Source organism: Peromyscus californicus, unplaced genomic scaffold, assembly GCF_007827085.1.
Source record: "Peromyscus californicus insignis strain IS unplaced genomic scaffold, ASM782708v3 Scaffold_11__1_contigs__length_118956290, whole genome shotgun sequence".
Classification (NCBI taxonomy): Eukaryota; Metazoa; Chordata; class Mammalia; order Rodentia; family Cricetidae; genus Peromyscus; species Peromyscus californicus.
In genome coordinates, this window is record NW_026294402.1 from 61,433,111 (window position 1) to 61,460,829 (window position 27,719).

Genomic DNA, 27,719 nt, shown 5'->3' on the forward strand with positions numbered 1-27,719 from the left:
CCTGGTGGTCTGACTACTGAAACCGAAGTACTGTAACCTAAACTGAAGTGATCAGAGGAAATGACATCATGGGGGCACAGAGAAGTAATCATTTACATGGAGACATGTGAGTTAAGATGTCCTAATTACAGATACTCTGCCTGATGAAATCCTAGACAAGTTTTTTTCTGACCCACAAAATTGTAAGCAAAGCACACAGTTATTTAGAATTACTAGGATGCGGTGATAGATAACCACCCAGCATAGAACATACTTCCCATCTGCCAAACGGCTCATCAGCATTCCCAGCACTATTAGTTAAGTGAGCAAGGGAGCTTTAAGGAATTCCACCAACAGGAATTGAAGCTGTCCATAGGCACAATAAGGCAGTGAAGGTTAAGGCATTGAAGTCTATCTTGAACTAACCTGCTTTACACTGGGAACCTTCCGGTACTGAACATTATAACAGAGACTCCAAAGCTCAAAGTCATGTGTGTTCCCAGCCCTAAGACTGATTAATTCTTCAGTAAGTATAAACATCACTCCTAATGTTTCCCTATATTACATTTTTAAAAAAAAGTTCAGCGCTATGGAATAATCTTTCTGTACAATGTGAGTATGTATTACTCTCATTGGTTAATGAAGAAGCTGCCTGGACAACAGCTGAACAGGATAAGGTTAAGCAGGAGAGCCAAACTGAGAATGCTGGCAGAAGGGCAGGGCCCGAGGAGTAGCTAGCAGAAGAAGCAGGGAGAAGCAATGTGGACATGCCATGCTGAGAAAAAAGGTACCAAGCCAGGTGGCAGAGGGCAGATAAGAAATATGGGTTAATTTCAATGTAAGAGTTAAGTAGTAACAAGTCTGAGCTATAGGCCAAGCATACAGTTAATATTAAGTTTCAAGGTGGCTGTGGGTGCCAGGACAGGAAAACTCCACCTACAACTCAGTTAACAAATAGATCAAAATCTTCAAAAGTTCCAAAGCACCCTTCCTCTAAAATACCTCTGTTCTAGGTGAAGATTCTTAAAAAGCACTCTAGGCAATTACAGGACTCCTTTTCCTCCTCATGAAAAGTTACAAAGCCTATCCTTCAATCCTTTTGCCTCTCTGGATTATATTATTTAATAACCATTCTGAGAAACCTCAGATTGTACTAACAGTTAAACTTGGAAAACTGAATAGTTTTAAGAGTTGAAGATACCTACACCATCTATTTCTAATTCTGACTTCACCCCAAGAGCTCTGATACTGTCACTTGATTCCCACCACACTCAACAAAGCCTGACACCAGGTCTCCCCAGTATTAGGAGCCCACATCTGTGTAATCAGAACCCCAAGATTTCTGAGGAAGTATTGGATTTTCTCTTAAAGTTCTTACCAGGAAACACAACAATCAGAACTTCTGTTGCATTGTTTGAATTAGGCAAAAGCCTTGATCAGTGAGTGACCCCCCAACCCTAACAAAAGAACCCTTCCATCTTCATACAAAAGTATATGGAACAGAACTGGTTGCCTTTACAGGAAATTAACTATTTCTCTGTAGACTGCAAACAAACATGCTAGAGTCCTGTGTTTAATGACCCAAGCATGGATTTTAAAGCCCACAATCCACCATTTTTTAATCCTGTTGCTTTAACCTAACAACAGTTGGTCCCGGAACCTGCTTCTTCACCACCAGATGGGACATGGCTACCTCCACATGGCTATGGTAAGGACTTCATAAAAATATGAAGAAAATCCCAGCACTCGGGAGGCAGAGGTAGGCAGATCTCTGTGAGTTCAAGGCCAGTCTGGTCTACAAAGTAAGTTCCACCAGGACAGCTAGAGCTACACAGAGAAACCCTGTCTCAAAAAGAAAAAAGAAAAAAAAAAAAAAAGAAAATGCATCTGACATATTTTCACAGAGGAAATCTCTTAATACATAGATAGCATTAGCCAGCAAAAGTCTCTCAGATATCTCTATGCCTGACTTAAATTAAATTATATTCAAAGCTACATTAAACGAAATAAAATCTGACTTTAATAAGTTTATTTCAAAATTATTACAACTACCTTAGTGTTAGAATAATTAAAATCAGACATGCCGAGTGTAATATTTAGGAATCAAATACATCTAGAAGCACATCCTGAGAGACAACATAAAGAAGTTCAAACACCTTAGATGCTAGTCAGCTCAAACATTTCAGTACTGGGCTGGAGAGATGGCTCTGCTGGTAAAAGCACTTGCTGCTCTTGCAGAGGACCAGGTTTGGTTCCCACACCCACATCACCATGTTCATAACCATTCATATTCTCCAGTTCCAAGGGATCCAATACCCTCTTCTGACCTTCATGGGCACCAGACATGCATGTGGTGCACATACATACAGGCAAAACATTCATACATATAAATAAACTTAAAAGAAAAAACTGTAAGAACATTTAAAGGATTGGAGTAAATAAAATACCAAAACCACTGAAACACAGCAAACTCAGAGGCATTGGAACCAACACTAGATCTTGGTTCTCCAATCTAATCCACTGAAATGTACCTTGCTACCTATTCTGTTTTGTGTATGGTATGGTGTGTGGGAGGGGGGTTGTGTGTGTGCAGTATGTGGGTGTCTGATTGTTTTTAAAGATCTATTTGTGCTGCCGGGCGGTGGTGGCGCACGCCTTTAATCCCAGCACTCGGGAGGCAGAGCCAGGCGGATCTCTGTGAGTTCGAGGCCAGCCTGGTCTCCAAAGCAAATTCCAGGAAAGGCGCAAAGCTACACAGAGAAACCCTGTCTCGAAAAACCAAAAAAAAAAACTATTTGTGGGGGTATGGATGTGGGTGTGCACTCACATATGTGAAGGAGCCCACAGTGGCCAGAAGAGGTTCCATATAGCCTAGAGCTGAAGTAACTGAAGTTACAGGCGGTTGTGTACTCCCTAACATTAGTGCCAAGAACCAATTCCAGTTCTTCGGAAGCAGCAAGCACTCCTCAGCACGGAGCCACTTTACTAGTCCCTCCAGCTTGTTTTTATAGAGAATCTCCACTGAATCTGGAGCTCACCAATCTGGTTAAGGTGGTTGGCCAGTGAGCACCATGGACTTGTTTTGTCTCAGGCCCCCAAGGCCCCCAATACTGAGACTACAGATTAGCATTTCCACACCTGACTTTTATGTGGGTGCTGAACTCAGCCTCATGATTGTGTGACAGGCACCTTACCTACTGGGCCATTTCTCCACCCTGGTATCTCTTCTTAATTCACTGTCAGTACACATTGTCCGTATAGCAACAAATGAAAATGTCAAAGTTCAGACAAAAAAATGATAAAGTGTGTTTTTTCTTCTTGTTTGAGACAGTCTCCCAGTGAGCCTCTTAACTCAGTCCTCTTGCATCAGCCTCCATAAGTGCTGAAACTGGAAGCATGTGTTACCATACTTCTTAACTTCTTAATATGATCTGTCCTGTATTTCAACACTATTAATGGCTACAGGTCAAGTCATTTCCAAATGTTTTTAATTTCTAACTTTTATTTTAGCAAAGAAGTGAGAGAGAGTGATTTCAAGTCACACAGAGTTAAGATATGGTTAACTTTTCTGGGCTGACAGGCTTTAACTTCTACCCTAGATAGTTCACTTCTTCCTTAGCCACCTTATCATCTGAGTCTCCTTCCAGCCTTTTCCATGTCAGGGCATACACAGAAAACTGTTAAGACTGTAAGTTTCTACACAGAAACTGGAGATTTCTTAGAGGCAGAGGTGATCTGGTGTGGGAGCTCCAGTCAGCCCAATGCTGAGATCATTCACCTCAGCATATACGTAACCCACTCAAGTCAGCTTTGGTGGGGAGCTATGCTACCAATCTTTCACATGGGTACTAGCAAAGCAGCAGGCTTCCCTTGTATTTCACTGTGTATGAGTCAGAACAAAATTAGAAGTCATCAATCACCTCAGAGGACTGGGTGAAATCTTTTTTTCTAGCCTACGCAGAACTGTCTTGTCCTCCAGTCACTCTGTAATCCTGAAGAAGCACCAGGTTAACAGTCAATACAGAGCAACCTAAAGTAAATTAAAAGCAAAAAGTCTCAGAAAGAGCTGGCTCTCAGTGGTCTGGGGGCAACAGCACTGATAAGAACATGCATTAACAACAGCCCACTGCTCAATATGAACCTGGACCCAAACTATATGAGTAGCTATTTCCTGACTAAGAAAGTTCCCAAGGCAACTTCCAACTGATTTCAAGGTTTTCCAGTCAGAAAAATAATTTCAATGAAGTATTTCACTTCAACAGCCTTCACTATTTTAGTAAAACCACAGGATCTGGGAATAACAATGCAGGCAAACATTCATATATTATTATAAAATCACTTACACATTACTGTTCACATAATCAAAATGTTAAATGTTTATTCATCCTCCAAGGAGCCCAATAATAGTAATTATTATTATTATTATTACTATTATTATTATTAACCTATGTGTACAAAGCTCTTAGTTGAAGCATCATTGTTAACTGCAAAATACTCTAAACAACCTACATTCTCACACATGGAAGACGAACTGCATTTCATGGTGACACACCCACAAATGAATACACTAGAAAACAATAAATCAATAGACAGGTGGATGGATAGATGGATGGATAAATGAGAGAAGAATGGAGTGAAGAGAAAAAGGTAGGGAATGAAGCCCAGGAAATGGCTCAGTCCATAAAGTGCTTTCTTTGAAAGCATGAGGATTTGAGTCTTAGTTCCAGAACCCACATTTTAAAAAGCTGAGCATGGCCAGGTGGTGGTGGCACATGCCTTTAATCCCAGCACTGGGAAGGCAGAGACAGGTGGATCTCTGTGAGTTCAAGACCAGCCTGGTCTACAGAGCGAGTTCCAGGACAGCCAGGGCTACACAGAGAAATCCTGTCTCCAAAAAAAGAAGGAAGAGGAGGTGGAGGGGGGGGAGAGGGAAGAGGATTTTGCCTGTAATCTCAGCACTGGGGAGGTGGAGGCAGGAACAGGAGGGTCCCTGGTCCCTGGAGCTCACCGGCCAGCCAGTCCAATCAAATCACTGAGCTCCACGTTCAGTGAAGGATCATGTCTCAAAAAATAAGTTGTTGAGCAGGTAAAAGCACTTGCTTGGCAAATCTGTGAACTAAGTTCAATCCCTGGAACCCACAGTGGAAGGAGAAAACTGACCCCCAAAAGTTATTCTGTGGCCTATACAAACAATAATATAAATTAATTACTTAAAAACTAAGGTAGGAAATGTTAGAAGAAAACACCTGACATTGACTTCTGGCCTCCACATACACACATGCATATCACACAAAGAAAACCAAAGAAAAAAAACTACTCCTACAAACAAGATACAATGTTAAATTACAAAAAGCAAAGAACAGAAAGCATACATAGTGTGCTGGCTCTTGTGGGAGAAGGTAAGAATTCCTATGTACCTGCATATTTGATTTTAAAAAACAACAGAAAGGATAAATTAGAAATTAAACTGATACCCAGAAGGTAAGGGAGAGTGGGTATGTAGTGACAATTCTTAGAATAGCTTTTTATGAAATTTTAACCTTTGAAACAATGATAATGGTCTATTTACTTTAAGTTTGGCCTAAAAGCAGCAAGAATCAAGTGGAAAAATCTAAAATGAAAATCAAATACACAGGAATGAGTGAAGCTGTATTTCAATAAGTGTATGGAAGGGGAGGGATGACTAGTTCTAACTTTGAACACACTGCTTTATATATTGTTCATGTACAGACAAAACCAAGTGTGCAACTGTTGAACTCTAATTACCTGAGTACCTTTTGCAATAGTATGGGCTAGCAATTCTGGAACTTACTTTCTCTGATTATAAAATTAAGCAAGTGAGTAGACATGCTACAGGTGATAGGAACCAGCCTCTGCACATTGAGCATATCCAGCAAATATGGAAGAGACAGGGGTCAGTCAGCTCATGGTGTTGAAAAGAATCACGGCTGTCAATGGGAACTCATGGTCAGACAAACAAAAACATGCACACCAACAGTGGCAGATGTACCTATTCACTCATAGGTATTAGATCTTTCTGCTGGGATCTCTTAGTTTACAACATTATTCCCAACCAAAACAAATGAGGGCTACTTGGAGAAATGACTGATCCCAAGGGGGAGGTAGGCTGGATACAAGTTGTGCGAGGAGCACCTTGTAATGTCAGAAAGAAAAGCCCCCAAAGGCCCAAAGGACAGATTAAAAAAGAGAGAGAGAGCTGGGCAGTAGTGGTGCACACCTTTAATCCCAGCACTTGGGAGACAGAGACAGGAGAATCTCTGTGAGTTGAGGCCAGCCTGGGCTACAGAGTGAGTTCCAGGACAGCCAGGGACACACAGAGAAACCCTGTCTCAAAAACCCAAAAAAACAAATGACTAAAAGGGTGCCAAACTAAAAGTAGCAGACCAACCTCTTGCCTTCTCCCCTAAAACCCTCCTCAACTGAAAACAAACACAACCTTCAGGATAAAGAGAATTCATGAAGCCACCAAAATAGACAAAAGAGTCTGTAAGTCAAGAAGAAATCTGAAGAGCAGAAAGATCCTACTAATCCCTGTAGCTAGAGTTTTTCTGCCTGGCCCACAGTCAGGGCAAATCTCTCTCACCTGCCAGTCCCACAGCCACTCAGACCCGACCAAGTAAACACAGAGACTTACATTGGTTACAAACTGTATGGCCGTGGCAGGCTTCTTGCTAACTGTTCTTACAGCTTAAATTAATCCATTTCTATAAATCTATACCTTGCCACGTGGCTCGTGGCTTACCGGCATCTTCACATGCTGTTTGTCATCGTGGAGGCTGGCAGTGTCTCTCTCAGCCTTCCACTTCCCAGCTTTAGTCTCCTCCTTGTCCCACCTATACTTCCTGCCTAGCCAATGGCCAATCAGTGTTTTATTTATTGACCAATCAGAGCAACACATTTGCCATACAGAACATCCCACAGCAAATCCCAAGGAGGCTGCTAAAGTTTTGTGCCAAGAGAGTGCAGATGGGAACAGGCTCAGCACACTGGGATTGCATGGACAGAGAGGACAAGGTTAGGGCTAAAAACAAGGAGTCCATGAATGGTGAGAACAGCTGAGTCAGCAGCGACATCCTGTATGCCAAGGTCGAAACACTAGAAGAATGGTCCTCCATACAGAATTCCAAGTGTCTGCTGGCAGTAAAGAAGGTGGCTTGCTTCTTGCCTCTCAGGGAAGCTCATGTCGATGGCCCCATCCATTGTCGGAGCTGTGCAGTGCTACTCTTACACAAAAAGACAAGAGTAAAACACATCTTTAAAGAAAAACTCCAGTCCAAGAGAATCATGTTATGATTAATGGAGTGTGACATGTATGTAAAAGGCATGTGTCACAGTTCAGGTGTGAGGGTCAAAGGAAAACTCTTAGAGGTTGTTCCGTAGGTTCCAGGGATCATACTCAGGTCATCAGGCTTGCACAGCCAGCTGCTTTTAACTACTGAGCCATCTCACTGGCCATCATTTTCAAAAAGAAAAAGAAGGATGGAGCTGGAGAGATGGCTCAGCGGGTAAGAACAGCTGTTGTTCTTACAGAGGCCTGTGTTCATTTCCCAGCACCCACAGAGCAGCTCTTAACTGTCTAGAACTCCAGGTATATCTAGGTTATCTGATGCCCTTTCTGACACCCAAGGGCACCAGGCACACTGCACACTAAGTACAAGCCGAGAGCAGGGTGCCTAGTATGCACAAGTTTGATCTCCAACACCAGGTGAAAAAGAAAAAGGGAACCCCCCAAAATAAAATGATTTAGGGAACACAGAAAAACATCAAAACAAACTAAGCCCTAGAAGGATACAGACACTATAAAATGGAAACAGGATTCTGTAAAAGGAATGGTCAGAGATTAAGAAAGGGCTCTTGAAAATTAAAAAATATAATCAAAACTCAACAGAAACAGTAGAAAAAAAATAGATATTAGACCCAAAAAGCAAAAAACAACCAAACCATACTCCAAAAAAAAAAAAGACAAGAGGAAATTAGAAATTCTATCTAATTTACGTAACATTCAGTTAACAGGGTTCCAGAAAGAAAAAAAGAACAGGACTAAGTTTCAGTAAAGAAATGGATCACATTTAACACACACACACACACACACACACACACACACACACACACACACACTTTTAACTGAAGGGTGTGAGATTTAAGGTGGTTCAAAGGGTGAAGGCACTTGCTGCACAAGCCTGGCAACCTGAGTTCCACCCCTGAAACCTACATAAAGATGGAAGAGGACACAGACTCCACAAAGGTGTCCTCTCACCTCCACACACACAGGTACCTCCCACATATCACATGCACACACAGTAATAACAAAAAATTTTAAAGTCTCTTCAGCATTTATCAGAAATCAAAGAAAAGTATGCATCTGAAGACGTAACATTTTGAACTTTAAGAACACCTAGGCAAAAAAATAAAAGGATGTATATGAAAGAGGTAACTAGAAAGGTATCTGATGTCTAACAGCAACACAGTGAACTTATAGAAACAATGCCTTTCAGCTGGGAGAATTCTTCTCTAATAATCCACATTCAGCAAAGCTTTCACTTTAAAGATAGTACGAAAATGCCAGACTTGCAAATGGTCAAAAATTACCCTTCCATGGCAAGGAACCTAAGTAATATACTGCACCAAAAAAAAAAATGGAATAAATCATGAAAGGAAAACGCTGTGGCATCTTGGCAATGGGAGACCTAACATAAGAGAACAAAGGGAACCACAACAAAGCTGCCCAGTGAGCCTAGAATCCAATTATCCCCAATGGGAGCACAGGACAGGGTTCTGGATAGGTCTCAGGAAAAGGGAGATTATCTAGCCTGCTACAGAGGCGGGAACACAGTATCATCCACCACGCTTGGCTGAGTTATAAGAACATTTGAGAGAAATTATGTCTAAAGTTAAACAATTTTAAAACAGACAATAACTAAAGAAAAATAAAGTGTTGAAAGAGAAAGAAAAATTAGTCACTACATTAACCAAAATTTGTTATCATGTTAAGAAGTGAAGCTGGGCGGTGGTGGCGCACGCCTTTAATCCCAGCACTCGGGAGGCAGAGCCAGGCGGATCTCTGTGAGTTCGAGGCCAGCCTGGGCTACCAAGTGAGTTCCAGGAAAGGCGCAAAGCTACACAGAGAAACCCTGTCTCGAAAAACAAAAAACAAAAAACAAAAAAAAAAAAGACGTGAAGTTAGGCAACAACAGCAGGGTGAACACTAACGTCCTCATTTACTATAGACAGTGGGCCAGGAATAAAGCATCAAACTGATAACTAACTGTGTGTTCCCACAGGACTTGGGTAACTCGGAGAGAACACGCACACTAAGCAGAGCTGGAAGACAGCTGGAGACAGCAGGCCTTTCCTATTCAAAGCCCTTCGGTTTTATTAATCAACAACTACATACGTGTATGTGCATTATTTTTCTGAAAAATGAATTAATTTTTAAAGGGTATAAGAGTCATATCAATTCATGAACTTGCCCAAATCACATTTTAATTTAAAAAAATTGTCAGGACAGGGTAGAATGCTTGGCCAGTGTGTACAAGAGCCTGGGTCAGATCCCAAGCACTGTAAGGAGGGGATGGGGGAGAAGGCTTAAATCTATTACAAAGCATAAAATTTCAAATAGCAGTTTACCATTTGGGACCAAGCCACCTACTCAGTTCCTATTACTTTTGTGCTAATTTGTCCTTCTCTACTATAGCAAATATAATTTCAAAACTGGCCAATATTCGTCATCTATATGCTAACAAACCCAGATACCTACAGAGCTAGGAAAGAGAGGGCATCTGGTCCTGCTGACTTCTACATCGAGGCAAACTGATCCAGAAGGCCCATTGCCAAATGGCTCAAGTATTTTACTCTATCTTTTTTAAAAGGACTTCTAAATTCAGTTTTCAACATCATACAGAATAAAACAATATGTATGAAACCACATTCTCAAAACTGTAACATGTTAAACAAACCTGTTATCATTCCTTCTATAATAAATTCAGACCTGTTCAGACCTATTCTGGAAAAGAACATCTATAAGGTTGTGTCTATTCTGCTAGGCTTCAGCTTAAATCCTGCACTATGTCTCTACCTAAGTAGGAACCAGTAATGGGAGAGTGGGGATTGAAACCATTAAAGCCACAGCAGATTACTAAATCAGAGTCTGGAAAACCAGACACAAATAGCTACATAAAAATTACTAAGAGTTTAATACTGTTTCAAAAATAACTTCCCATTAGAAGTTTATATAGAGATTATATAGAAAGAAAACAAAAGCCATGAATCACTTAAGAAAAATCTAACATAAATATATATTTCCATGGATTTAATATAGCAAGATCTGATGTAAAAATTCTATGCCTCTAACAAAAATCTAAGCAAGAAAATACACAGTTAAATAGTAACAACACTTTAAAAGAAATGAATCAAGTCAGTGTTAAGCACTGTACAATTATTATTTCAAAACAACAGAAAATACACAGATTGTAAGAAAAAATTCTTATATATTAAGGAAGCACTCCCTCCTAAAAGTATACAAAATAATTATGGTATTTACAGACCTCATTTTAAAAATATTACTTTTTATGTGTAGGTGTTTTGCCTGCATGTATGTCTGTGTACCGCATGCATGAAGTGTGCTCAAAGGCCAAAAAGTATTGGATCCCTTGGAACTGTATGATGGTTGTGAGCCACATATGGGTTTTAGGAATGGAACTCAGTCCTCTGGAAGAACAGCGAGTGCTCTCAGCCTCTGGTCCATCTATCTAGCCCCCGAGATTTACAGACCTCTTAGTATCAGACTTTCTTCAGAGAACATGTTTAACACTTGCATTTTACATTTCTTACTAGTTTCTTTTGGTTTTGTAATAAAGGTTATTGCTAAAGCACAAAGTGGGAAAATTTCCCATACTTACATTTACTGCTAAGCTGGGAAATTTTATTCTTTTAGAACTAATGGGACCATCTATAAAGAAATAGAAAAAATACCAATTGGGCATATACTTATTTAAATGATCCTGAATGAAATTCACAATATTCCAATTTATGTAAAGATTTGTGTTTTTAATTATGTGCCCTTGGGAAGTCAGATGTCCTCAGAGTCCAGAAGAGGGCATCAGATCCCTGGAGCTGGAGTTGCAGGCTGTTTGAGTCCTGTAGTGTGGTCTGAGAACAGATTGGTCCTTTGAGCCACCTCTCCAGTCCCCCAACATGCTGGGATTAACCACAGCCCAGCCAAAAGTTGGATTTTTTTTTTTATAATGAAAGATACAATTTCAAATCTGACCATCTCCCAAATATATATACCTATTAAATACTTTTAAGACCGAAAAACTATTTTTAAATGAGGCTCTAAAACAACCAAACAAAAATACTAAAAATCAATAAATGAAAATCATGAATTTAAGCCCTTAGGACTAATTTCTCATAACAAATATCAAACTTGGGTAGCTACTGTACACACATCAGGTGAGGCTTGATCTGTTAGTTATATTACAATTTCCTTTTTAAAAAAATATTGAGGGGTTGGGGATTTAGCTCAGTGTTAGAGCGCTTGCTTGCCTAGCAGGCACAAGGCCCTGGGTTCAGTCCTCAGCTCTGAAAAAAATAAAATAAAGTAAAATAAGAAAATATTAATATAGCTCACTGTTAGCAGCCAGAATAACCCACATGAAGACTTAATTTGAATTAAATCAAATTTCAACTAAATTGAAATTTTACTACCTCAAAGTAAAATTTAAAATTCTTTTATCAACAATAATGTTGATCTATGGTCTCCACATAATAGTTTTTTTTTTTAATCTATTTTCATTTCATGTGTATAGGTGTTTTGCCTGTATGTATGTCTGTGCATCATGTGCATGCCTGGTGCCTGGAGAGGTCAGAAAAGGGGGTCACATTCCCTGGAAGGAGTTAACAGACAGTTGTGAGCTGCCATGTGGGTGCTGGAATCAAACCCAGATCCCCTGGAAGAGCAGCCAATACTCTCAACCACAGAGCCATTTCTCCAGCTTCCTATATAGTTCTTTTTTTTTTTTTTTTGGCCGGAGCTGAGGACCAAACCCAGGGCCTTGCGCTTCTAGCAAGCGCTCTACCACTGAGCTAAATCCCCAACCCCCCCCCCATATAGTTCTTTTATAAACACCTAGTATATTAAAACATTTTTGTAACATGTCTATGACTACATGAAACATTTCATCATAGAAATTTGTTTCCTAGAAAATTTACTTTGCTCTTCAAAACTTACCAAAGTATTAAAATTCCAGCCAGGCGTGATGGCTCACACATATAATTCTAGCTACTAGGGAGGCTGAGGTAGGAGAACCGTCACAGATCAAGGCCAGACTGAGATATTATCTCAAAAATCAGCAAAGAAGTCACAAAGGAATCTTCAGGTTAGTCATCAAGAACAAAGACTTAAAAGAAGCTCACCGGTGTACTATCTTACAACTAGCTCTATGAAGTCTACAGGAATACAGCAGCCTCCTCTTGAGGATTAGACAGTAAGAACATTCCCAAGTCAGTCTGGAGGGCAGGTCAAAGATAAACAGGGAAGCAGATTTCTACTGGGAAGGCTATCTTCAACCCAGCTGCAACAAAGAAAAAACAAGATACAGTATCTACTCAAGAATGGAAACCACATCACTGACCAAGCTACTCAGTCCTAAAGTAGATAAAATGCAGTTGGCCATACTATCCTTTTACAAGATATGCACTGGTTTATCTTAAAAACAAACACCCAAGTCCCTTCTCAATGAACCTTACAAAATAAGTTAGCTACTTATTTATTGTGAAGTATCCAGCTAACACAACCACTTAGGACAAGAGCAAATTCAATTTTGTAATGTCCACGTTAAATTTCAACAGTAGTTTTCAAAATCTGAAACTGCTCTCCTGAGCTTACCTGGGTTTTATGCATTTCTAAACACACACACACACACACACACACACACACACACACACACACAGAGAAAGAAAAAGAGAGAGAGAGAGAGAGAGAGGGGAGTGAGTTAGTTCTCAGTGTATCTCACATGAGGGAAATGTGTCTTAAGACCTGCAATCTAAAGACTGTAATTAACTTTTATAGGAAATACACCTGGAAAATCTTAAACTATAACTAAATATATAATCAACAGGTTGCCTATTATCAGATTTGTGAAAACCTCTGAATTCCCAGAGGCAAAAGCAAAATTCCATAGCTTCAGAAATCTCTCCCTGTTCTAAAGGGCACAACCCCTTCCCCCTCCCCCAAACCTCCTGTACTAGAAATAAAATGAAACCAGCGAGAGGAAGGGGATTGAACTGAAACACATTTTTTTAAACACCCAGAAGCTTACTACAATTTTTTATGCACCTATATTGAGGGGGCTGTTATGTCTGCGTAGTGAATTTCAGCCCCCCCCCCAAAAAAAGAGCTGGGCATAATGAGGCTGATTTTTGAGGTCATTTTCTCGCCAATTCTTCGTGCCTATTTGCTAGCACTTTAATCAATTAATTGGATCATGGAAGTCAAATAGCCAAATTTTAAAATGAGTGATTTTTAAGATGTGGAATTTAAAACATTCTCATATCAAAAACCTTCCAAGCATGTTTCCAAGCCTTTTAAGTCCCTTAAATTACTAAGCATTAAGTTTCTAAATGACAAAATAAAGACTTCACTCTCACAAGGACAAGTTAAAAGTCTGAGTGGTTGAGTTTAAGTTTTGAGCTATCTTTAATACCCCAGAGCATCTTAAGCAACTCCTAACCTTTGTCTCAGTTTCACAATCTATAAATCAGGAAAAACTACAAGGATGAGTAGCTAATTAAATTAGTCAGGATTAAATGCTAGCAAGCTGCTTTGAAGTTACTTTATGTTATTCTCAGTTCTCCTCCTACTTAGTAAAACTAATAGATGAGAAAACATGTGGAATTACTATAGATAATAACATCTACAGACTCATAGTAGTTAAAAAGATGGTTTATATTTACAAGTTTCTAAGCCAAAGTACATTCAACAATTGCCATAGATTTCAAGAGAAGACTGCAATGAACAGCTTTTTGGTCAATACCTTTTGAGCCCCAATGGTATCTATTCTTACCTACATTCCCAAAACAGACTGTTATATAAAAATCTCAGAGCATCTTGAGAGGTCTTGGCACAAGACAAATCCAGGTAAGATGAGCAAGCTGTTACCGTGGTTGATACTATTCTCAGCATTCTCAACTGTCAATCACAGTAAGATCCATCCCAAGCATACCCTCCCAGTACCAGCCCCCACTGAGACTCTGTCAAAGCACTTCCTCCTCAGCCATCTGTCCAGGAAAGTGCTATGAAAACACCTCCAGCATTTGCTCTCCTATCTGAAAAGGATATGAATAAACCAAACACTGACAGACTGACTGTACAGCACATATTCTCTGCTGCAAAGCTGCCTACTAAATCCCTTCTCAAGCCCAGGCTGAACAAAAACATTTATAGAAGTTTGAAACTACAGTTTAATCAAAGACTGTTTTTTTCCAACGGAAATATATATTGAACAAGAAGGTAGACCTCAAAAAGGAAAAAAAAAATACATTAAGGAAAAATCCACATGTAAATGATTCCCTGATAGAAGAGGACTCAAATTTTAAAACAGGAATTTAAATTCCTCACTTAGCTATTAACTACTCATTTTTTGCTCCAAATACTATAAAGTTGTTAGCATCTCTAAATCTAGTTTGAAAGAGCACAAACAAATCTTCATATTCCAGTACAGCAGAAAACTGCATAAATTCCAATGAGAAGGCCTGCAATCGGTTCAGCCGGTAAAGGCACATGCTACTGAGCCTGATGACCTTAGATCGTTGCGGAGAGGAACAACTCTTGAAAGTTATCTTCTAATCTCCAGTGCTTCAAACACACACACACACACACACACACACACACACACACACACACGTACACGCACATAAATAAATTTCAATGAGGAAAAAGTAGAATGTTATAAAATCTTACTGTTAATGGTATCAATGTAAAGAATTATAATTATCTTGAGGGTAAATGAATTCCAGAAAAACAAAAAGTTCTAATTCCCCCCTCAGCCCATCCTTTCCCTCTGCTTAGGCCATGCAGAATGTTCTTTATACACTCAGTATAGTGCTTAGATACCCTCTGATCACAACAGAAACAGGCCTGGCTCATACCCTTTAGCTTCAGCCTGGTCAAACACACGGAGCACATGGTCAGGTCCAGGGCTTTGACATCTACATCAATCACTTAGAGGTTGTGGGAACAGGCTGGGGCTGCTTAAGGTTCTGGGGTTGGAGTGGGGAAGAACACTGCCAACATGACTACTAAGTGTAGCTTAAGTTTTCCTGTTGGTTACATCTACAACTAAGACAACTCCATTTAACTTGGGCTTTACAAATAGTACTAAAAGATAGTTTAATTCTTCAGAAAACACAAAAGTACACAAAGTTCAAATACTAATCTTCAAAATCAGTATAAAGAATATCTATCACCTACCCACTAATTTAAATGACCCTATTCATTACAACTAGCATTTCCATCTACCCATCTATATGTCCATGTTGTCAGAAGACTACAAATTCTTGTGTTAACAAGGTCATAAACGGCCAATTGGTTACAATCTAGCTCAGCTTACCGGCTAACATACTGGGAGGAGAAGGCTATGGAAAGCCTTCCGGGGAATAAACTCACTTCATCTACATTTATTCTCAACATGAAGCTAGAGATCACTTCATAATCTACATGAGAAAACTTCATCAAGCAAGTATTTACTGAGTAGACCACGGCAGTAGATATTTAGTAAACACAACACAGAATGCTACTTAAAAGTAGTGAATGTATTCAACCTCATGAACTAAATTACTGATCTTTTTTAGAAAATTCGGTTCAAGGTACGATCTAGTCTTCTTTAAAGTAGGCTGAGAGAAATAGGATACAAAATAACCCATCAATCCATCAGGGTGACTTCATACCTTTATCACAAACTGATCAATCCACTACAAATGTATTACTATGGACAAAGGACCAGTCAGCACCTGAGCCTACTAAAAGGACCTTTAGAAAACTAAAATAGAAAGGTTATCTCCAATAACCCCTCCAAACACAAACTGCAGATCAAACCAATCACTCCTTTTTTTTTTTAATAGTGTGATATAGGGGTGGGGTGTGCTGGAAATTTAGAGCTCTCTCAACTCTTTGAAGAATTAATCAGGGAGAATTCTCATGACTTTTACAAGAACAGCTCCAAATCAACAGTACTTTAAAAACCTAAAACCCAGGTACTTGACTTTCCTCATATTAAAACAGTTGTGTTTAGAGTACCTTTCTTTCTTTTCTTTTCTTTTTAATTTTTTTTAAAGCACTTCATGTTTTTGTTGTTGGGGTTGGTTGGTTGGTTTGGTTTTGGTTTTTTGAGACAGAATTTCTCTGTGTAGTCCTGGCTATCCTGGAACTTGCTCTGTAGATCAAGCTGGCCTCAAACTCATAGAGATCTACCACCACCGCATGGCAAGTACTTCATGTTTTTTCCCTGTCTTTTGTCACTGGTTAAACTTTCCACCTACAAAAATAAGGAATTTGCAAGCCTCTAGCTTCTGAAAATAACATCTGGTATGGGCACATAACACAAGGCTTAAGAGACTGGCCCAGTTTTCATTTAAACTTTCGTAATTTACAACTAGAATGCTCTTAGCCACAATTAGGCATAAGTCAGTTTTTACCTTATTAGGAGATTGCTATTTTCAACATTTAACTTAAACCACTACATGGATTTATCTTTTAATCAAAGAGCTTCCTGACTTTCCAACTAGATTAGACTAACCTCTTTGAATGCAGGGGACCACTAGACTCCATGTATTTTAAACTCCAAGTCTGTACAAATAGATACCTATTTGCCAGCCTCATGAAATTCTCTAATTTTGTAATGTTGAGTTTGATAAGAGCAGGTGTCCCTAACCATTTTACCTATGAGATCTCAAAGTAGGATCTTGAACCTTAAGACTTCAGGGATTCCTTTTCAATGGATCCAAAAGGTCAAAAGTATTTTCATGGATGACATTAAGATAGATAGATAGATAGATAGATAGATAGATAGATAGATAGATGATAGATAAAAGGGAAGGAAGAAATATTACTCTATCACTTTGAATGTTTCCTTTCGATCTCTCAAGAGCACAACGTGAAGTTTTCTAGATAGTACGGGAAGTGTGATATCTCAAGAGACTGCATGCAGAAGCAGATGTGAGAATCCGGCTGTCTTCCAGTAAGATAAAATCACAAAAACATAAAAACTTAAGAAACTACTCTTTGGCCGGGCAGTAGTGGCGCATGCCTTTAATCCCAGCACTCCCGGAGGCAGAGGCAGGTGGATCTCTATGAATTCGAGGCCAGCCTGGTCTACAGAGTGAGATCCAGGACAGGCTCCAAAGCTATACAGAGAACCGCTGTCTCAAAAAACCAAAAAAAGAGAAAAAGAAAAATACTCTTCCCGTTCAATTTTGTTATGATTTTTTTGCATAAACTGTCATTTCTGAGGCCTGGCAGTGGTGGCGCACGCCTTTAATCCCAGCACTCCCGGAAGCAGAGGCAGGCGAATCTCTGTGAGTTCGAGGCTAGCCTGGTCTACAAAGCGAGTTCCAGGAAAGGCGCAAAGCTACACAGAGAAACCCTGTCTCAAAAAAAACAAATAAATAAATAAATAAAAATTTTAAAAGACTGTCATTTCTGATAAAAAGTATTAGGCCTCTTATTGTTAAATAAGTAAATAAATATTTACAGTTTTAATTTTAATTTCTAATATGGTGATATTAATAGACAAAAGCCACACAAATAATCTGGGTTCTAAAAAATGTTGAGACTATAACGGGGTCTTGCAAACAAAAAGTTGTATGAAGTATTGTAACATACAATTACATAACACAGTGCCTTCCATGGCTAAGAAGCTCAGGTTAGTTCTGAAGTATCATTACTCCTTACCCCCTAATCTTGCTGAGTTCTGTATCTCCTTGTAAAACAATTCATCATAAAGCCAATCTGTCTGGGCTCCATTTAGTGGGCTTTAGACATTTCATTTTCAGAGTCCTATTTATAAAAATGTTAGAGTCAGTGATACCATAAATTAGACACCATAAAACATCAGTTTCTCAAACTTTCCACATACATGAGGGTGCGCGAGCGCGCTCCTCCTAACAGAGACTTGTGAAGCAAATGCAAAGCACTGCTCTTTTTCCAGAAGACATAAGGAAATGGAAGTGCTGGTCCAAGCAGGTGCTGCTCGCTAGAGTCTGGGCCCTTGGTCTTTTGCAATCTGCTTGGCTTTATCACTGGGGTATAACTGCAAGTTCCCAATGAAAATAAGACAGGGGCATTACTTTTACTGTCCAAGTGCCAAAACAGGCATTTTCTCCCTCCCCAGGAAGAGTATAATCAGACTCAGTACCAGCCCGAGCATTACTTCAACACACTGGCTATCCTTCTAATCTCCTATCAAAAACAAACAAATTCTGGAGTGTTGAAGAAAAAAAATTCAGAATACATAGCACTCCAAGATGAAGAGTTAGTTAAGGGATTACAGATTTACCAATCATTTAATTATTGAAACTACAGGCAGGCAAGAACAAGATCAAGCTTAATACAGTAACACTCGACTATACCAATGACGGGATGCCAAAAGGTTAAAATGGGAGGCCCACATGAAACGGGGTTGGACAGAAGAAAACACCCACAGAGTTGTGAAACTAGCTTTATTGGTCCTACAAATGCAGGTGATTAGACCCACCCTTCCAAAGCAGGGTCAGAGGCAACCATTTGCTGCTCGTTGTAAAGATGCTACCCTCTGCCCGGGACAGAAATCACCATTACTAATTCGTTCCGGTTGTCAGCACAAACCTCTCGGTTATGCTCTATTTTAATGCGCTGAATTCCTCGGGAGAAGCTTCATTTGCTGTATCTCTTTCCCCGAGTCAAGTGGACTCCCTGACTGACGAGGCAAGACTGACTCACAACAGGATATCTGCAACTTGCATAATTCTTGTCTTTTTTTAGATGTATGTGCACAATGAAGCCATTTCTAAGTTTGATGTGATTTTACACAGAAAAAAAGAAAAGAAAAGAAAGATACAGGTTGTGCTGATGCACCCACCTCTGATTCCCTGTACTGACCACAGATGAACAAGAGGAAGTGCCCCACTCCTTGTGAAGTGTATGCTTTTCTTAGTGGTCATGTGTGCGTGTGCGTGTGTGTGAAATCTCTCTTGAGAAAAATTCTGCTACAGCCCCACAGCTATAGCTAATTAGCTAACAGACCACCAGTCCATGTGTGATACACCTTTGTGATGTTCCATGCTCAAGACTCTCTGTTAAAGACATACTTACAGGTAAGGGCCCATTTACACAAGTTCCTGCATTCCCACAAAGAACTGCAATACTAACCAAGCATGGCAGCACATGTTTATAATCCCAGCACTCCAAGGGCTGTGGCAGAAAAATTACGTATTCTAGGTCACCCTGGGCAATAACAGAGACCCAGTCTCGCAAACCAAAGGAATTGCAATACTGCTCGGTGAAACCAATTAACTGGTTAATTTTTAAAGTCTTCATGCAGAAAAAGACACCTGACTTTACAAAGGTAAGCAAGGTACCAGTCTTGGAGCTCCGGAAAACTGCAGTTACTTCTATTTCTTATCCTGGAGGACGGGCTTTCTTTGTGCCACTCCGTATGTTTTGCTTCAAGAACATAATCACCTTTGAAGAAGTAACCTGTCAAAAGTATCAAAGCACTCTCTAAACTACCTTCCCAGCTCCAAGCCAACCCAGGAGAAGAAACCACTCTGCTGGACCGTACCACCGTCTTCCAGCATTGCAAATGAACTTGATTTCTTGTACACTAGTCACATTTTACACTACAGCCCAAGCTGCCAGTGATCTTAAAGCTCATAAACAAAGACCAGCGTCGGCACCAGGGCCCTACCAGGAAGTAATCAAAGCGGGGTGGCCGGTCCGACCTTAAGTCCCGGCAGACAATGAGAGGGCACCGGGCTTCCGAGGGGGCAGAAGGAGTTAACGCTTAAGCAAACCATAAGCATAACATAAATCTAAGAAGTGTCTTACACACACGCACTCGCGTGTGCTTGTTCCCAAAGCAATCCTGAACCAAACCGAAAGACCGTCTCGGAACAATCTTCGAAAGGCAAAAAAAAAAAACTCGAGCCGCCCCTCCAAAGCAGCTGTTGGCTGCCTTCTCCCGAGCTTTCGGAGCCCGCAGCCTGTGTTCAAACTTCACCCTCCCAGGCTGAGGCAAGACTCCGAGATCAACCGCCCCCAGCGCAGTCGGCTCGGGGACCACGGGGGCGGGGGGTGGGGGGAGCAGGAGCCTGTGGGAACGGGGAGGAAGCGCAGCCCGAAGGGGCCCGCGCGCCCGGCAGTCCAGACAAAGCTGCGACCGCAGAGCGGCGCTTTTCCTGTCCGGCCCACGGGGGACAGCGAGCTCGGACCCGCCACACGCGGGGCCAGCCCTTCTGTTCGCGGAGCCGTGGGGTGCGGGCCGCCGCGTCATCCCACCGCTGCGCGCTCGCCTCAGGCCCCCGCGGGCCTCTCCTCAGCCGGCCCGGCCGTCGGGCCGCACGAAACAAAGGAGCCGCCGCCGCGCCCGCCGCCCCGCGTCCCTTCGCCCCGCGCGACCGGCCCGCTCCCCGCAGCCTCCCCCGGGGCCGCGCGCCACCCGCCCGCGGCCCTTCGACGGCAAGGCCCGGGCCAGAGCCGGGACCTCGGGTGCGCGGCCGGCCAGCCCCGGGGCCGCACTCACCGCTGCAGCACCAGGACGACGGGGAGCCGTTGGGGAACTTGGCTGAGTCCGGGGCGATGCAGACGCTGGAGCTGAGGTGCGGACACTCCATGGCCACGAGGACGGCGGCGGGGACGGCCGAGGCTGTGGGGCGGAGGGACTTCGGAGGCTCCGTCTGGGGTCGCTCCTAGCCCGGCGCTGGGCAGACGGCGGCTGCTTCGTCCCGAGCCTTTGCGTCAAAGAAAGCAAGGGCTTCCGGGCGCCGGGTTTTGCCACACGCCGTCTCCCGGCGCCCCGCTCCGGAGAACGAGGAAATCTGGACTCCTGGTTCTGCCGCCGCCCGGGGACAGTAAGCTTCCGCCTTCTCTAGCTGGCCCCGCCCACCCTACTGGTTACGCCCCCCAGATATGGCCCCGCCCCGCGTTGGGCGGGGCCTTGGTTCTTACGTTCTGCTGGAGTAGAGTCCCACCCGGCTGTTGTGAAGTGACTTTCTCAACTCAGACTGCCCTGAGCAGCGGCGGCAGCTTCTTGGGACCCCAGCAAACGTGGGTACTCAGTCTGGGCAGACCGGTCGGGACTGCTGTGTCTACTGCAGTGAATCTGACTACTGCAGCGAGGCTTGGAAAGAGAGTATGTGGCCACATTGCAAAGTGTGCGGAAAATGAAAAACAGTCGTACGGACGGACAAGCGTTGAAGCCGCATTTTACACAGGAAGAAACAGGCTAGGGGACTTTGTGGGAGTGGCCTTCGGTGGCCCAGCCGGCTGCAGGGGCCCCAGAACAGTCCTGACTTTTCAAGTTCTCCCTGTAGCAGGTGCGGTCCGGAACCATTCTGAGTTCTGAACTCTGGCCTGAGCGCGTCACCTGGATGCTGCATGGCTGGGCCCGCAGGACAGCCGGGGTACCTGGGTGTAAGCCCTGCCATTATGACTCACTATTATCTCGTACCTATTTCATATCTATACCTCTCCAAGTTGAATGAAATAACAATCTAGTTTGCTGTACAAGGTCCGGGTTACCAGGTGATATAAAAGGAGGCAGCGTGTGTTAGACCCCCACCACTGTCTCCCAGCCAGGCATTTTGCATACCATACCTTGTTTAAGCCTTAAAACACCCTCCTACGCTGCTGCCACGGTACCTCTTTTTACTGCCAGTGAAACAGAGCATAATCTGCTTTGCGAAGATTGGACCCCAGCTCCAGATCTGTCTTTAGAAAGAGGTAGAGAGGAGAGGACAAATTTCTAGAGGGAGAAAGCCTGTGACCTCCCTGTCTGGGCCTTGAGAATGTCTGGGGCTCTCACAAACCTAGCCTCTAAAGTTGGGGTTGTTTTTTGTTTGTTTTGTTTTGTTTTACCTGGTGAAAGGAGCCTCGTGGCGGAAGGCAAGCAAGGGAGAGGGAAGACGATGTGGCAATCCTTCAGGCAGGAAAAACAAAGGTCAGGAAATGATTAACCGGCTGGGCCGGATGGTGGTTAGTTAGCTCAGGGAACCTCCCCAAAGCACATGCCTCTAGGACCCTCTGAAGCCACCCAGCAGCCTTCTGCCTGGTGGTGTCCATTCACCTAGAGCACTTTCTGCCCAAGGTAGTATTTCGAATTCCTCAAAGCTCCTTTGCCAATTCCCCAAGCTGTATAATATTGCTGTTAAAAACAAGGCTTGGACTGGCCTTGACAATGAGGAGTTGTGGGCTGCCTAGTGTGTATTCAGAGGTTAGCTCCGCTGGCTACTTGACGGTAAACCTGAGCTAGTTCCCTCAAGTCCTTTTCCTCTCCTACCCACTGAAAAAAACAATACTTATCTGTGCAAATTCCAACCTGTAGTAATTAACAGATAAAGTTTGTTTTTCTTCTTTTTTTAAACAGCAGGTGAGGCCGGGCGGTGGTGGCTCACGCCTTTAATCCCAGCACTCGGGAGGCAGAGGCAGGCGGATCTCTGTGAGTTCGAGGCCAGCCTGGTCTCCAAAGCGAGTTCCAGGAAAGGCACAAAGCTACACAGAGAAACCCTGTCTCAAAAAAAAAAAAAAAAAAAAAAAAAAAAAAAAAAAAAAAAAAAAACAGCAGGTGAAGGCTGCTTCCTTGGGAAGAGAGAGAAGAATAAACAATATCTGACCCCTATGCAGTCTCCTCCACCTATTTATCTGAAAAGTCTGGCTCAAGCAGTGTTCTCTGTGTCTTTCTGGACACTCACCCTCATTCAGCATCCACAGCCTTTCCCATGCTGTCTTTCAGATACTAGTATTTAATGCATGTTCTTCTCAACCTCTGAGAAATTAATTCTAATCCCCTAGACCTCAGTTTAAACATCACTTCCTACCTCCAACCAGAGGCCTTTCCTGCCCCTGCCCGAGCCCCAGGTTACCTCCCAGGGTGTCATGCCCTTGACTGCCCCTACCGTGCCTTTTAAAAACATGCTTCTTGTATGTAATTATTTGTTTAATGTCTGTCTTCCCCTTGGAGGTCTATAAGGGTAGCAAACAAGTCTGTCTGGTTTCCTGCTTTATTTCTAACAAAATCTGTAGAACCTGGATGGTGTCCAATACCTAAGTTTCCCTGGATGATTGAGGAAAGGATGGGTCTGCAAGATCCCTGGGCTCAATCAACCTGGAGTAGATATCATGAATCTCGGAAAGTGATAACTAAATTAGCATTCAGTTCTCAATTTACAATTTTCAAAGGAATGTGAAAAGTACCTTGTAATCTGTAAAATGCTAAAGAAACAATGTTACAATTTTTATTAGCGCTTCTCTCAGTCAGAGTTAAAAAAAACTCTTAGAGCTGAAGCCCTAATTAGTCACCTCTGATGACAGTTGTCCCTCAGAGGACAAATTCTAACAGGCAATCCAAAGGAACCGGGCAGAGGGGCTTTCACTAATAACCCTAAAACTGGATTTTCCATTTTCCTGTGTCTTTGAAAGTTATCACAGAAAACTAAAACAAAACCACAGTGAGTAAATGTGTCAAATTCGGGAAGACCACAGGGCACACTGGGAAATCTGCCTTTTCAAGCCACTGGCTTCTGCAGCTGCTTTTAATACAATGTTCGCTTCTTCTTCTTGGCTGGCATCCCTTTGGCACCAAAGAACACCAAAGGCTTACATACCAGCACCCCTGAAAGTGATGTGCCAGTCTCCAGTCCCCACCCCCACCCCCCATCCACACAGGCTCTGCTATGCTTGGCAGCTGCCGGGATGTACTTCCCAGCTGCCTGAAAAGGTGCATGCAAAGAGAGTTTCAGTTTAGAACCCACCAGAAGGGGCGGGCCTGTTTTAAAGTGTACATATTGTACAGCGCTATCTTTATAAAGAGCGTGCATATGCATTGGGAAGAGGGGAAATGAAGGAAGGGGAAGGTCTAGTTACATGGACACGATGGTCAGGAAAAGGTCTGAGACTTTCTTAAAACATTAGATTTGTGACGTCTTGAGTCTGTGGCCCTCAAGTACCAATTATCAAGATTGATTGGGTCCTGGGGAAAACTAGGTTTAACTATCCCTGCTGAGGCAAGGCTCCCTGGAAATACACAACATACTGGTTTAATTATTTACCGTAGTAATCTTTCTAGAAGCAAAGCCTCCTTGGAAAACCGAAGTCAGACCACAGGAGACTAGGAAGTATTGTTAAGCTGGGAGCGGGCAGCCGCTGAGAACTCTACCATCACTGAGCCTCGTTTTCCTAGGCCTTTATCTGGATGCCCTAGCTTGTCTATCTGTCATCCTCCCCCTTCTGAAAACACAGCCCTGGCTAGTATTGTGAATTCTTGGAATACAGCCAACCCTCGGTCCACAGCAGGCCTTCCCTAACTGTTAAGTGACTGACTACAAGAAGAGTGATGAGAAGAGACCGTATCAGGTAGTCTGCACTGCATGACCCTGTGCTCAGTCCCTGTACCACTTCCCAGGATAGAGTGGGCTAGGGTGGGCTGGGTACCTATGGGCTCTAGTTAGCCTACCCTCACTTTACCACTGGGGGTCACGTGGGGTCACCGTCTCCACGACTTTCCATTCATCCTTTTTGTATCACCTTCCTGCTCAAAATTCTCCACTGGCTTCCACGTCTGCAGGAGCAGTGTCCTAACTCTTCTCCTTAAGCGCTTTTATTTTTTTTTTTTTATTGTTCCAGCAGTTCCAAAAATAGCCCCGCATTATAGAAAATGTGTTTCCTCACTCCTGTGTCCTCCCCCACCTCATTCTCATCCACCTGCCTCCTCCCCTCCCTCCCTGTGAAGCCCACAGCCTTCTCAGGGCAGTCCTCCATCACTTACCCAAGCCAACTTCCAACTCTTCTTCCACTCCCACCACCCCCTTTCTGTCCCTGCAGCTTGTCACATGGCACTGTTATTTTCTGTTCACATTCGGGCTCCCTAGGGAGCAAGTATGTTTATTTTGATCCGTGGAGTCTCCGCACCAAGTTAGCAAAAGCAGATATTAAAGCTGACGTTATCTGCGGATGGAACGTTGATAGAATTGTCCCCTGTGAGAGTGATTACATCAGCAATTACACCTAATGGGTAGGTAGTCGGAAAAAGGACCTGGACCAGTTAAGAACAGAAACCGACCTTTATTGAGTCCCCAGTAAGTGCCAGAGACCAGTGGCGAGTTCTCGTTTCTTCTTTAATATCTGGAGTATGCATTACTGTCTCCATTATTTTCAAGATAAAGACAACTTGGAGGTTAAATAATTGCACAAATTTACACAGCATGCAATGAGCAAAGAAGGCCACCATCTCATCCCTCCCACACGACTGCTTAAATGATTTTTGCAGTACTGTTTGAGGAACCTAACATTCCCTCTGATGAGAAGCCACCATGGAAGGCTCGTGAGTAACTGGAGAATCGTTCATGCTCAGAGTCAGTGTCCTCATTATCTATCATCCACCTCATAGTTTCCATTGCTGTTTGTCTGTTTAGACAGAATCTCACCATATAACCCAGGCTGGCCTTGAACTCTTGATCCTCCGGCCTCAGTTTTTGCCCCATCACCCACCCCCACCCCCCAGCCCCAAGCTTGGATGATCTCTGTTTTCTTTATCTCTGAGAGTTCCTTTTATGAAGCAAATGAGAAATTTTTCTTACCAAAGACCCACTTTGCAGATAAAAGTCCTCACTGATAAAGCAAAGCAGTGGGACTCCAGCCCCCAACAGTCTTTTCATTTGTAAAAATCAGTGTATTGAGCTAAATGATCACCCAAGGCCCCTCCCCCGCTCTGTGGTAGCACACAGCCACCAGGGGCACACTTCAGGCAAGATCATCCTTGTCCACTCAGACAGTTAAGTGCTAATTTTTCACTCCAAATCTGTCCCCCACCCCCATTCACAACTAGAAAAATTTCAGTTTTCTCCCATGCTGAAGTATGGTCAGTTTTTTGTTTTTTTTTTTGTTTTTTTTTTTTTTGGTTTTTTCAAGACAGGGTTTCTCTGTGTAGCTTTGCGCCTCTCCTGGAACTCACTTGGTAGCCCAGGCTGGCCTCGAACTCACAGAGATCCGCCTGGCTCTGCCTCCCGAGTGCTGGGATTAAAGGCGTGCGCCACCACCGCCCGGCTCACTCAGAACAGTTTTTTATCAATGAAATTTAAGTAGAAATCACACCCAGCCTGCTGTACCTGGCACTGTGGACAGCAGCTCATGACACAAATACTTCATTGTCCAGTGGAGTCTATCAGATGGGGGTGGGGGAGATGACAATACCTACAGTCAGGCCCCAAAGGGACCCTGGGTCAAGGAACCCTGGGCCTTCTAAGTTTTCATGCTGCCCTTTCTGTGTTCCTTAGTCAACCGTCCCTTCACTTCAACAAATGTTTCTGACCCCCTGCCATCCTTCGGGCACTAAAGAGACACGGAGGGCAGGTCTGTGTGGACCACCGACATCACTCTGCCCCTGTACAGATGGAGAGTGCTGTGATGTCACTCACTTCCCCCACCTCCCCCACCCCAGCCCAATCATGAATTGCCCAACTGTGCACGAGAGCCCCCGAGTTTCAAAGCTCCATCTAGGCTGAGAACTTTGAAGCTTCCGACTGTGAAATGACACCTGTGTGGTGGGTAGTGTAGAAGTCTGTTTCCTGCAGACCTTGTCAGGAGGATTGTGTGGGAGGGTGGGGGGACATTGGCCTGAAACCACTGCTTTAATTATAGCTGTCACAGAAGGTTATATTTTTATTTTTGCTCTTTATTGGAGATCTTACTTATTTTCTCTTTATTATATGGGTGTTTTGCCTGAATGTGTATTTATACACCATGTGCATGCAGGGCCTTTGCAGGCCAGGAGTTGGATCCTCTGGCACTGGAGCTGCCCTGTTGGGTACAAGGACTCGAACCTGGGTCCTCTGGAAGAGTAGCCAGTGCTCTTTACCACTGAGCCACCTCTCTAGCAACCCCATTTCCTCTGCCTTTGAGACAGTGTCATCCTTTTTTCCTCTTTTTAGACAGGGTATTATATCTCCCAAGCTAGACTTACTATGTAGCCAAGAATGACCTTGAACTTATTATGATCCTCCCATCTCCACCTCGGGAGTACCACGCCTAGTTTTATAGATTTTTTTTTATTATTATTTTAAAGGGATCTGGACCAGATCATTAAACAAACATCACTGTTGCCCTAAGCTTTGTGATATAAAAGTGAGGCTCCCACAGTCCTGTCTGCAAACAGGAAGGTAGGTATAAGAGCAGCAGGCTAGCAAACAGGCGATTGCAACAGCCTGTGATAAGTGCTGGGGAGGGGAAGTACAGGATGTTGCTAAGCCACAAACAAGGGACAACTAACCCAGACTGCCGAGTGGGGGAGGGGGACGTGTCAAGTAAGGCTTCCTGGAGGAAACAGCATGTGATCCTAGACTGCCTTGATACCTCAGTTACCCAGGTAAAATGTCCAAGGTTGAGAGAAGGAAGAGGGTGTAGTGCCCAGGACAGAGAGGGAACAGTGTCTGCAAAGTTTCAAGAGGTGGTAGAGAGAAGCTGGAGTCCGCCAGAC

The 27,719-nt window shown here is 42.9% G+C and overlaps 1 protein-coding gene across 4 annotated transcripts in view; it reads right to left on the reverse strand.

The window, feature by feature from the left end:
- Positions 1 to 21,604, reverse strand: part of Usp3 (ubiquitin specific peptidase 3) — a 77,712-nt gene extending 56,108 nt beyond the window's left edge. The window contains exons 1-3 of one of the 4 annotated variants that reach the window (XM_052712901.1): positions 19,612 to 20,305; positions 17,948 to 18,052; positions 12,415 to 12,572 (exon numbers count right to left, since the gene is read on the reverse strand). Coding sequence is in view for 1 of the 4 variants with exons in the window: in XM_052712882.1 (XP_052568842.1) it covers positions 20,775 to 20,865 (91 nt within the window). In the remaining 3 variants the exon portion in view is untranslated. Of the gene's footprint in view, positions 1 to 12,414; positions 12,573 to 17,947; positions 20,306 to 20,774 lie in introns of those variants that run through there. The other 3 variants (XM_052712895.1, XM_052712887.1, XM_052712882.1) reach the window with 3 other exon arrangements.
- Positions 21,605 to 27,719: the final 6,115 nt, after the last annotated feature.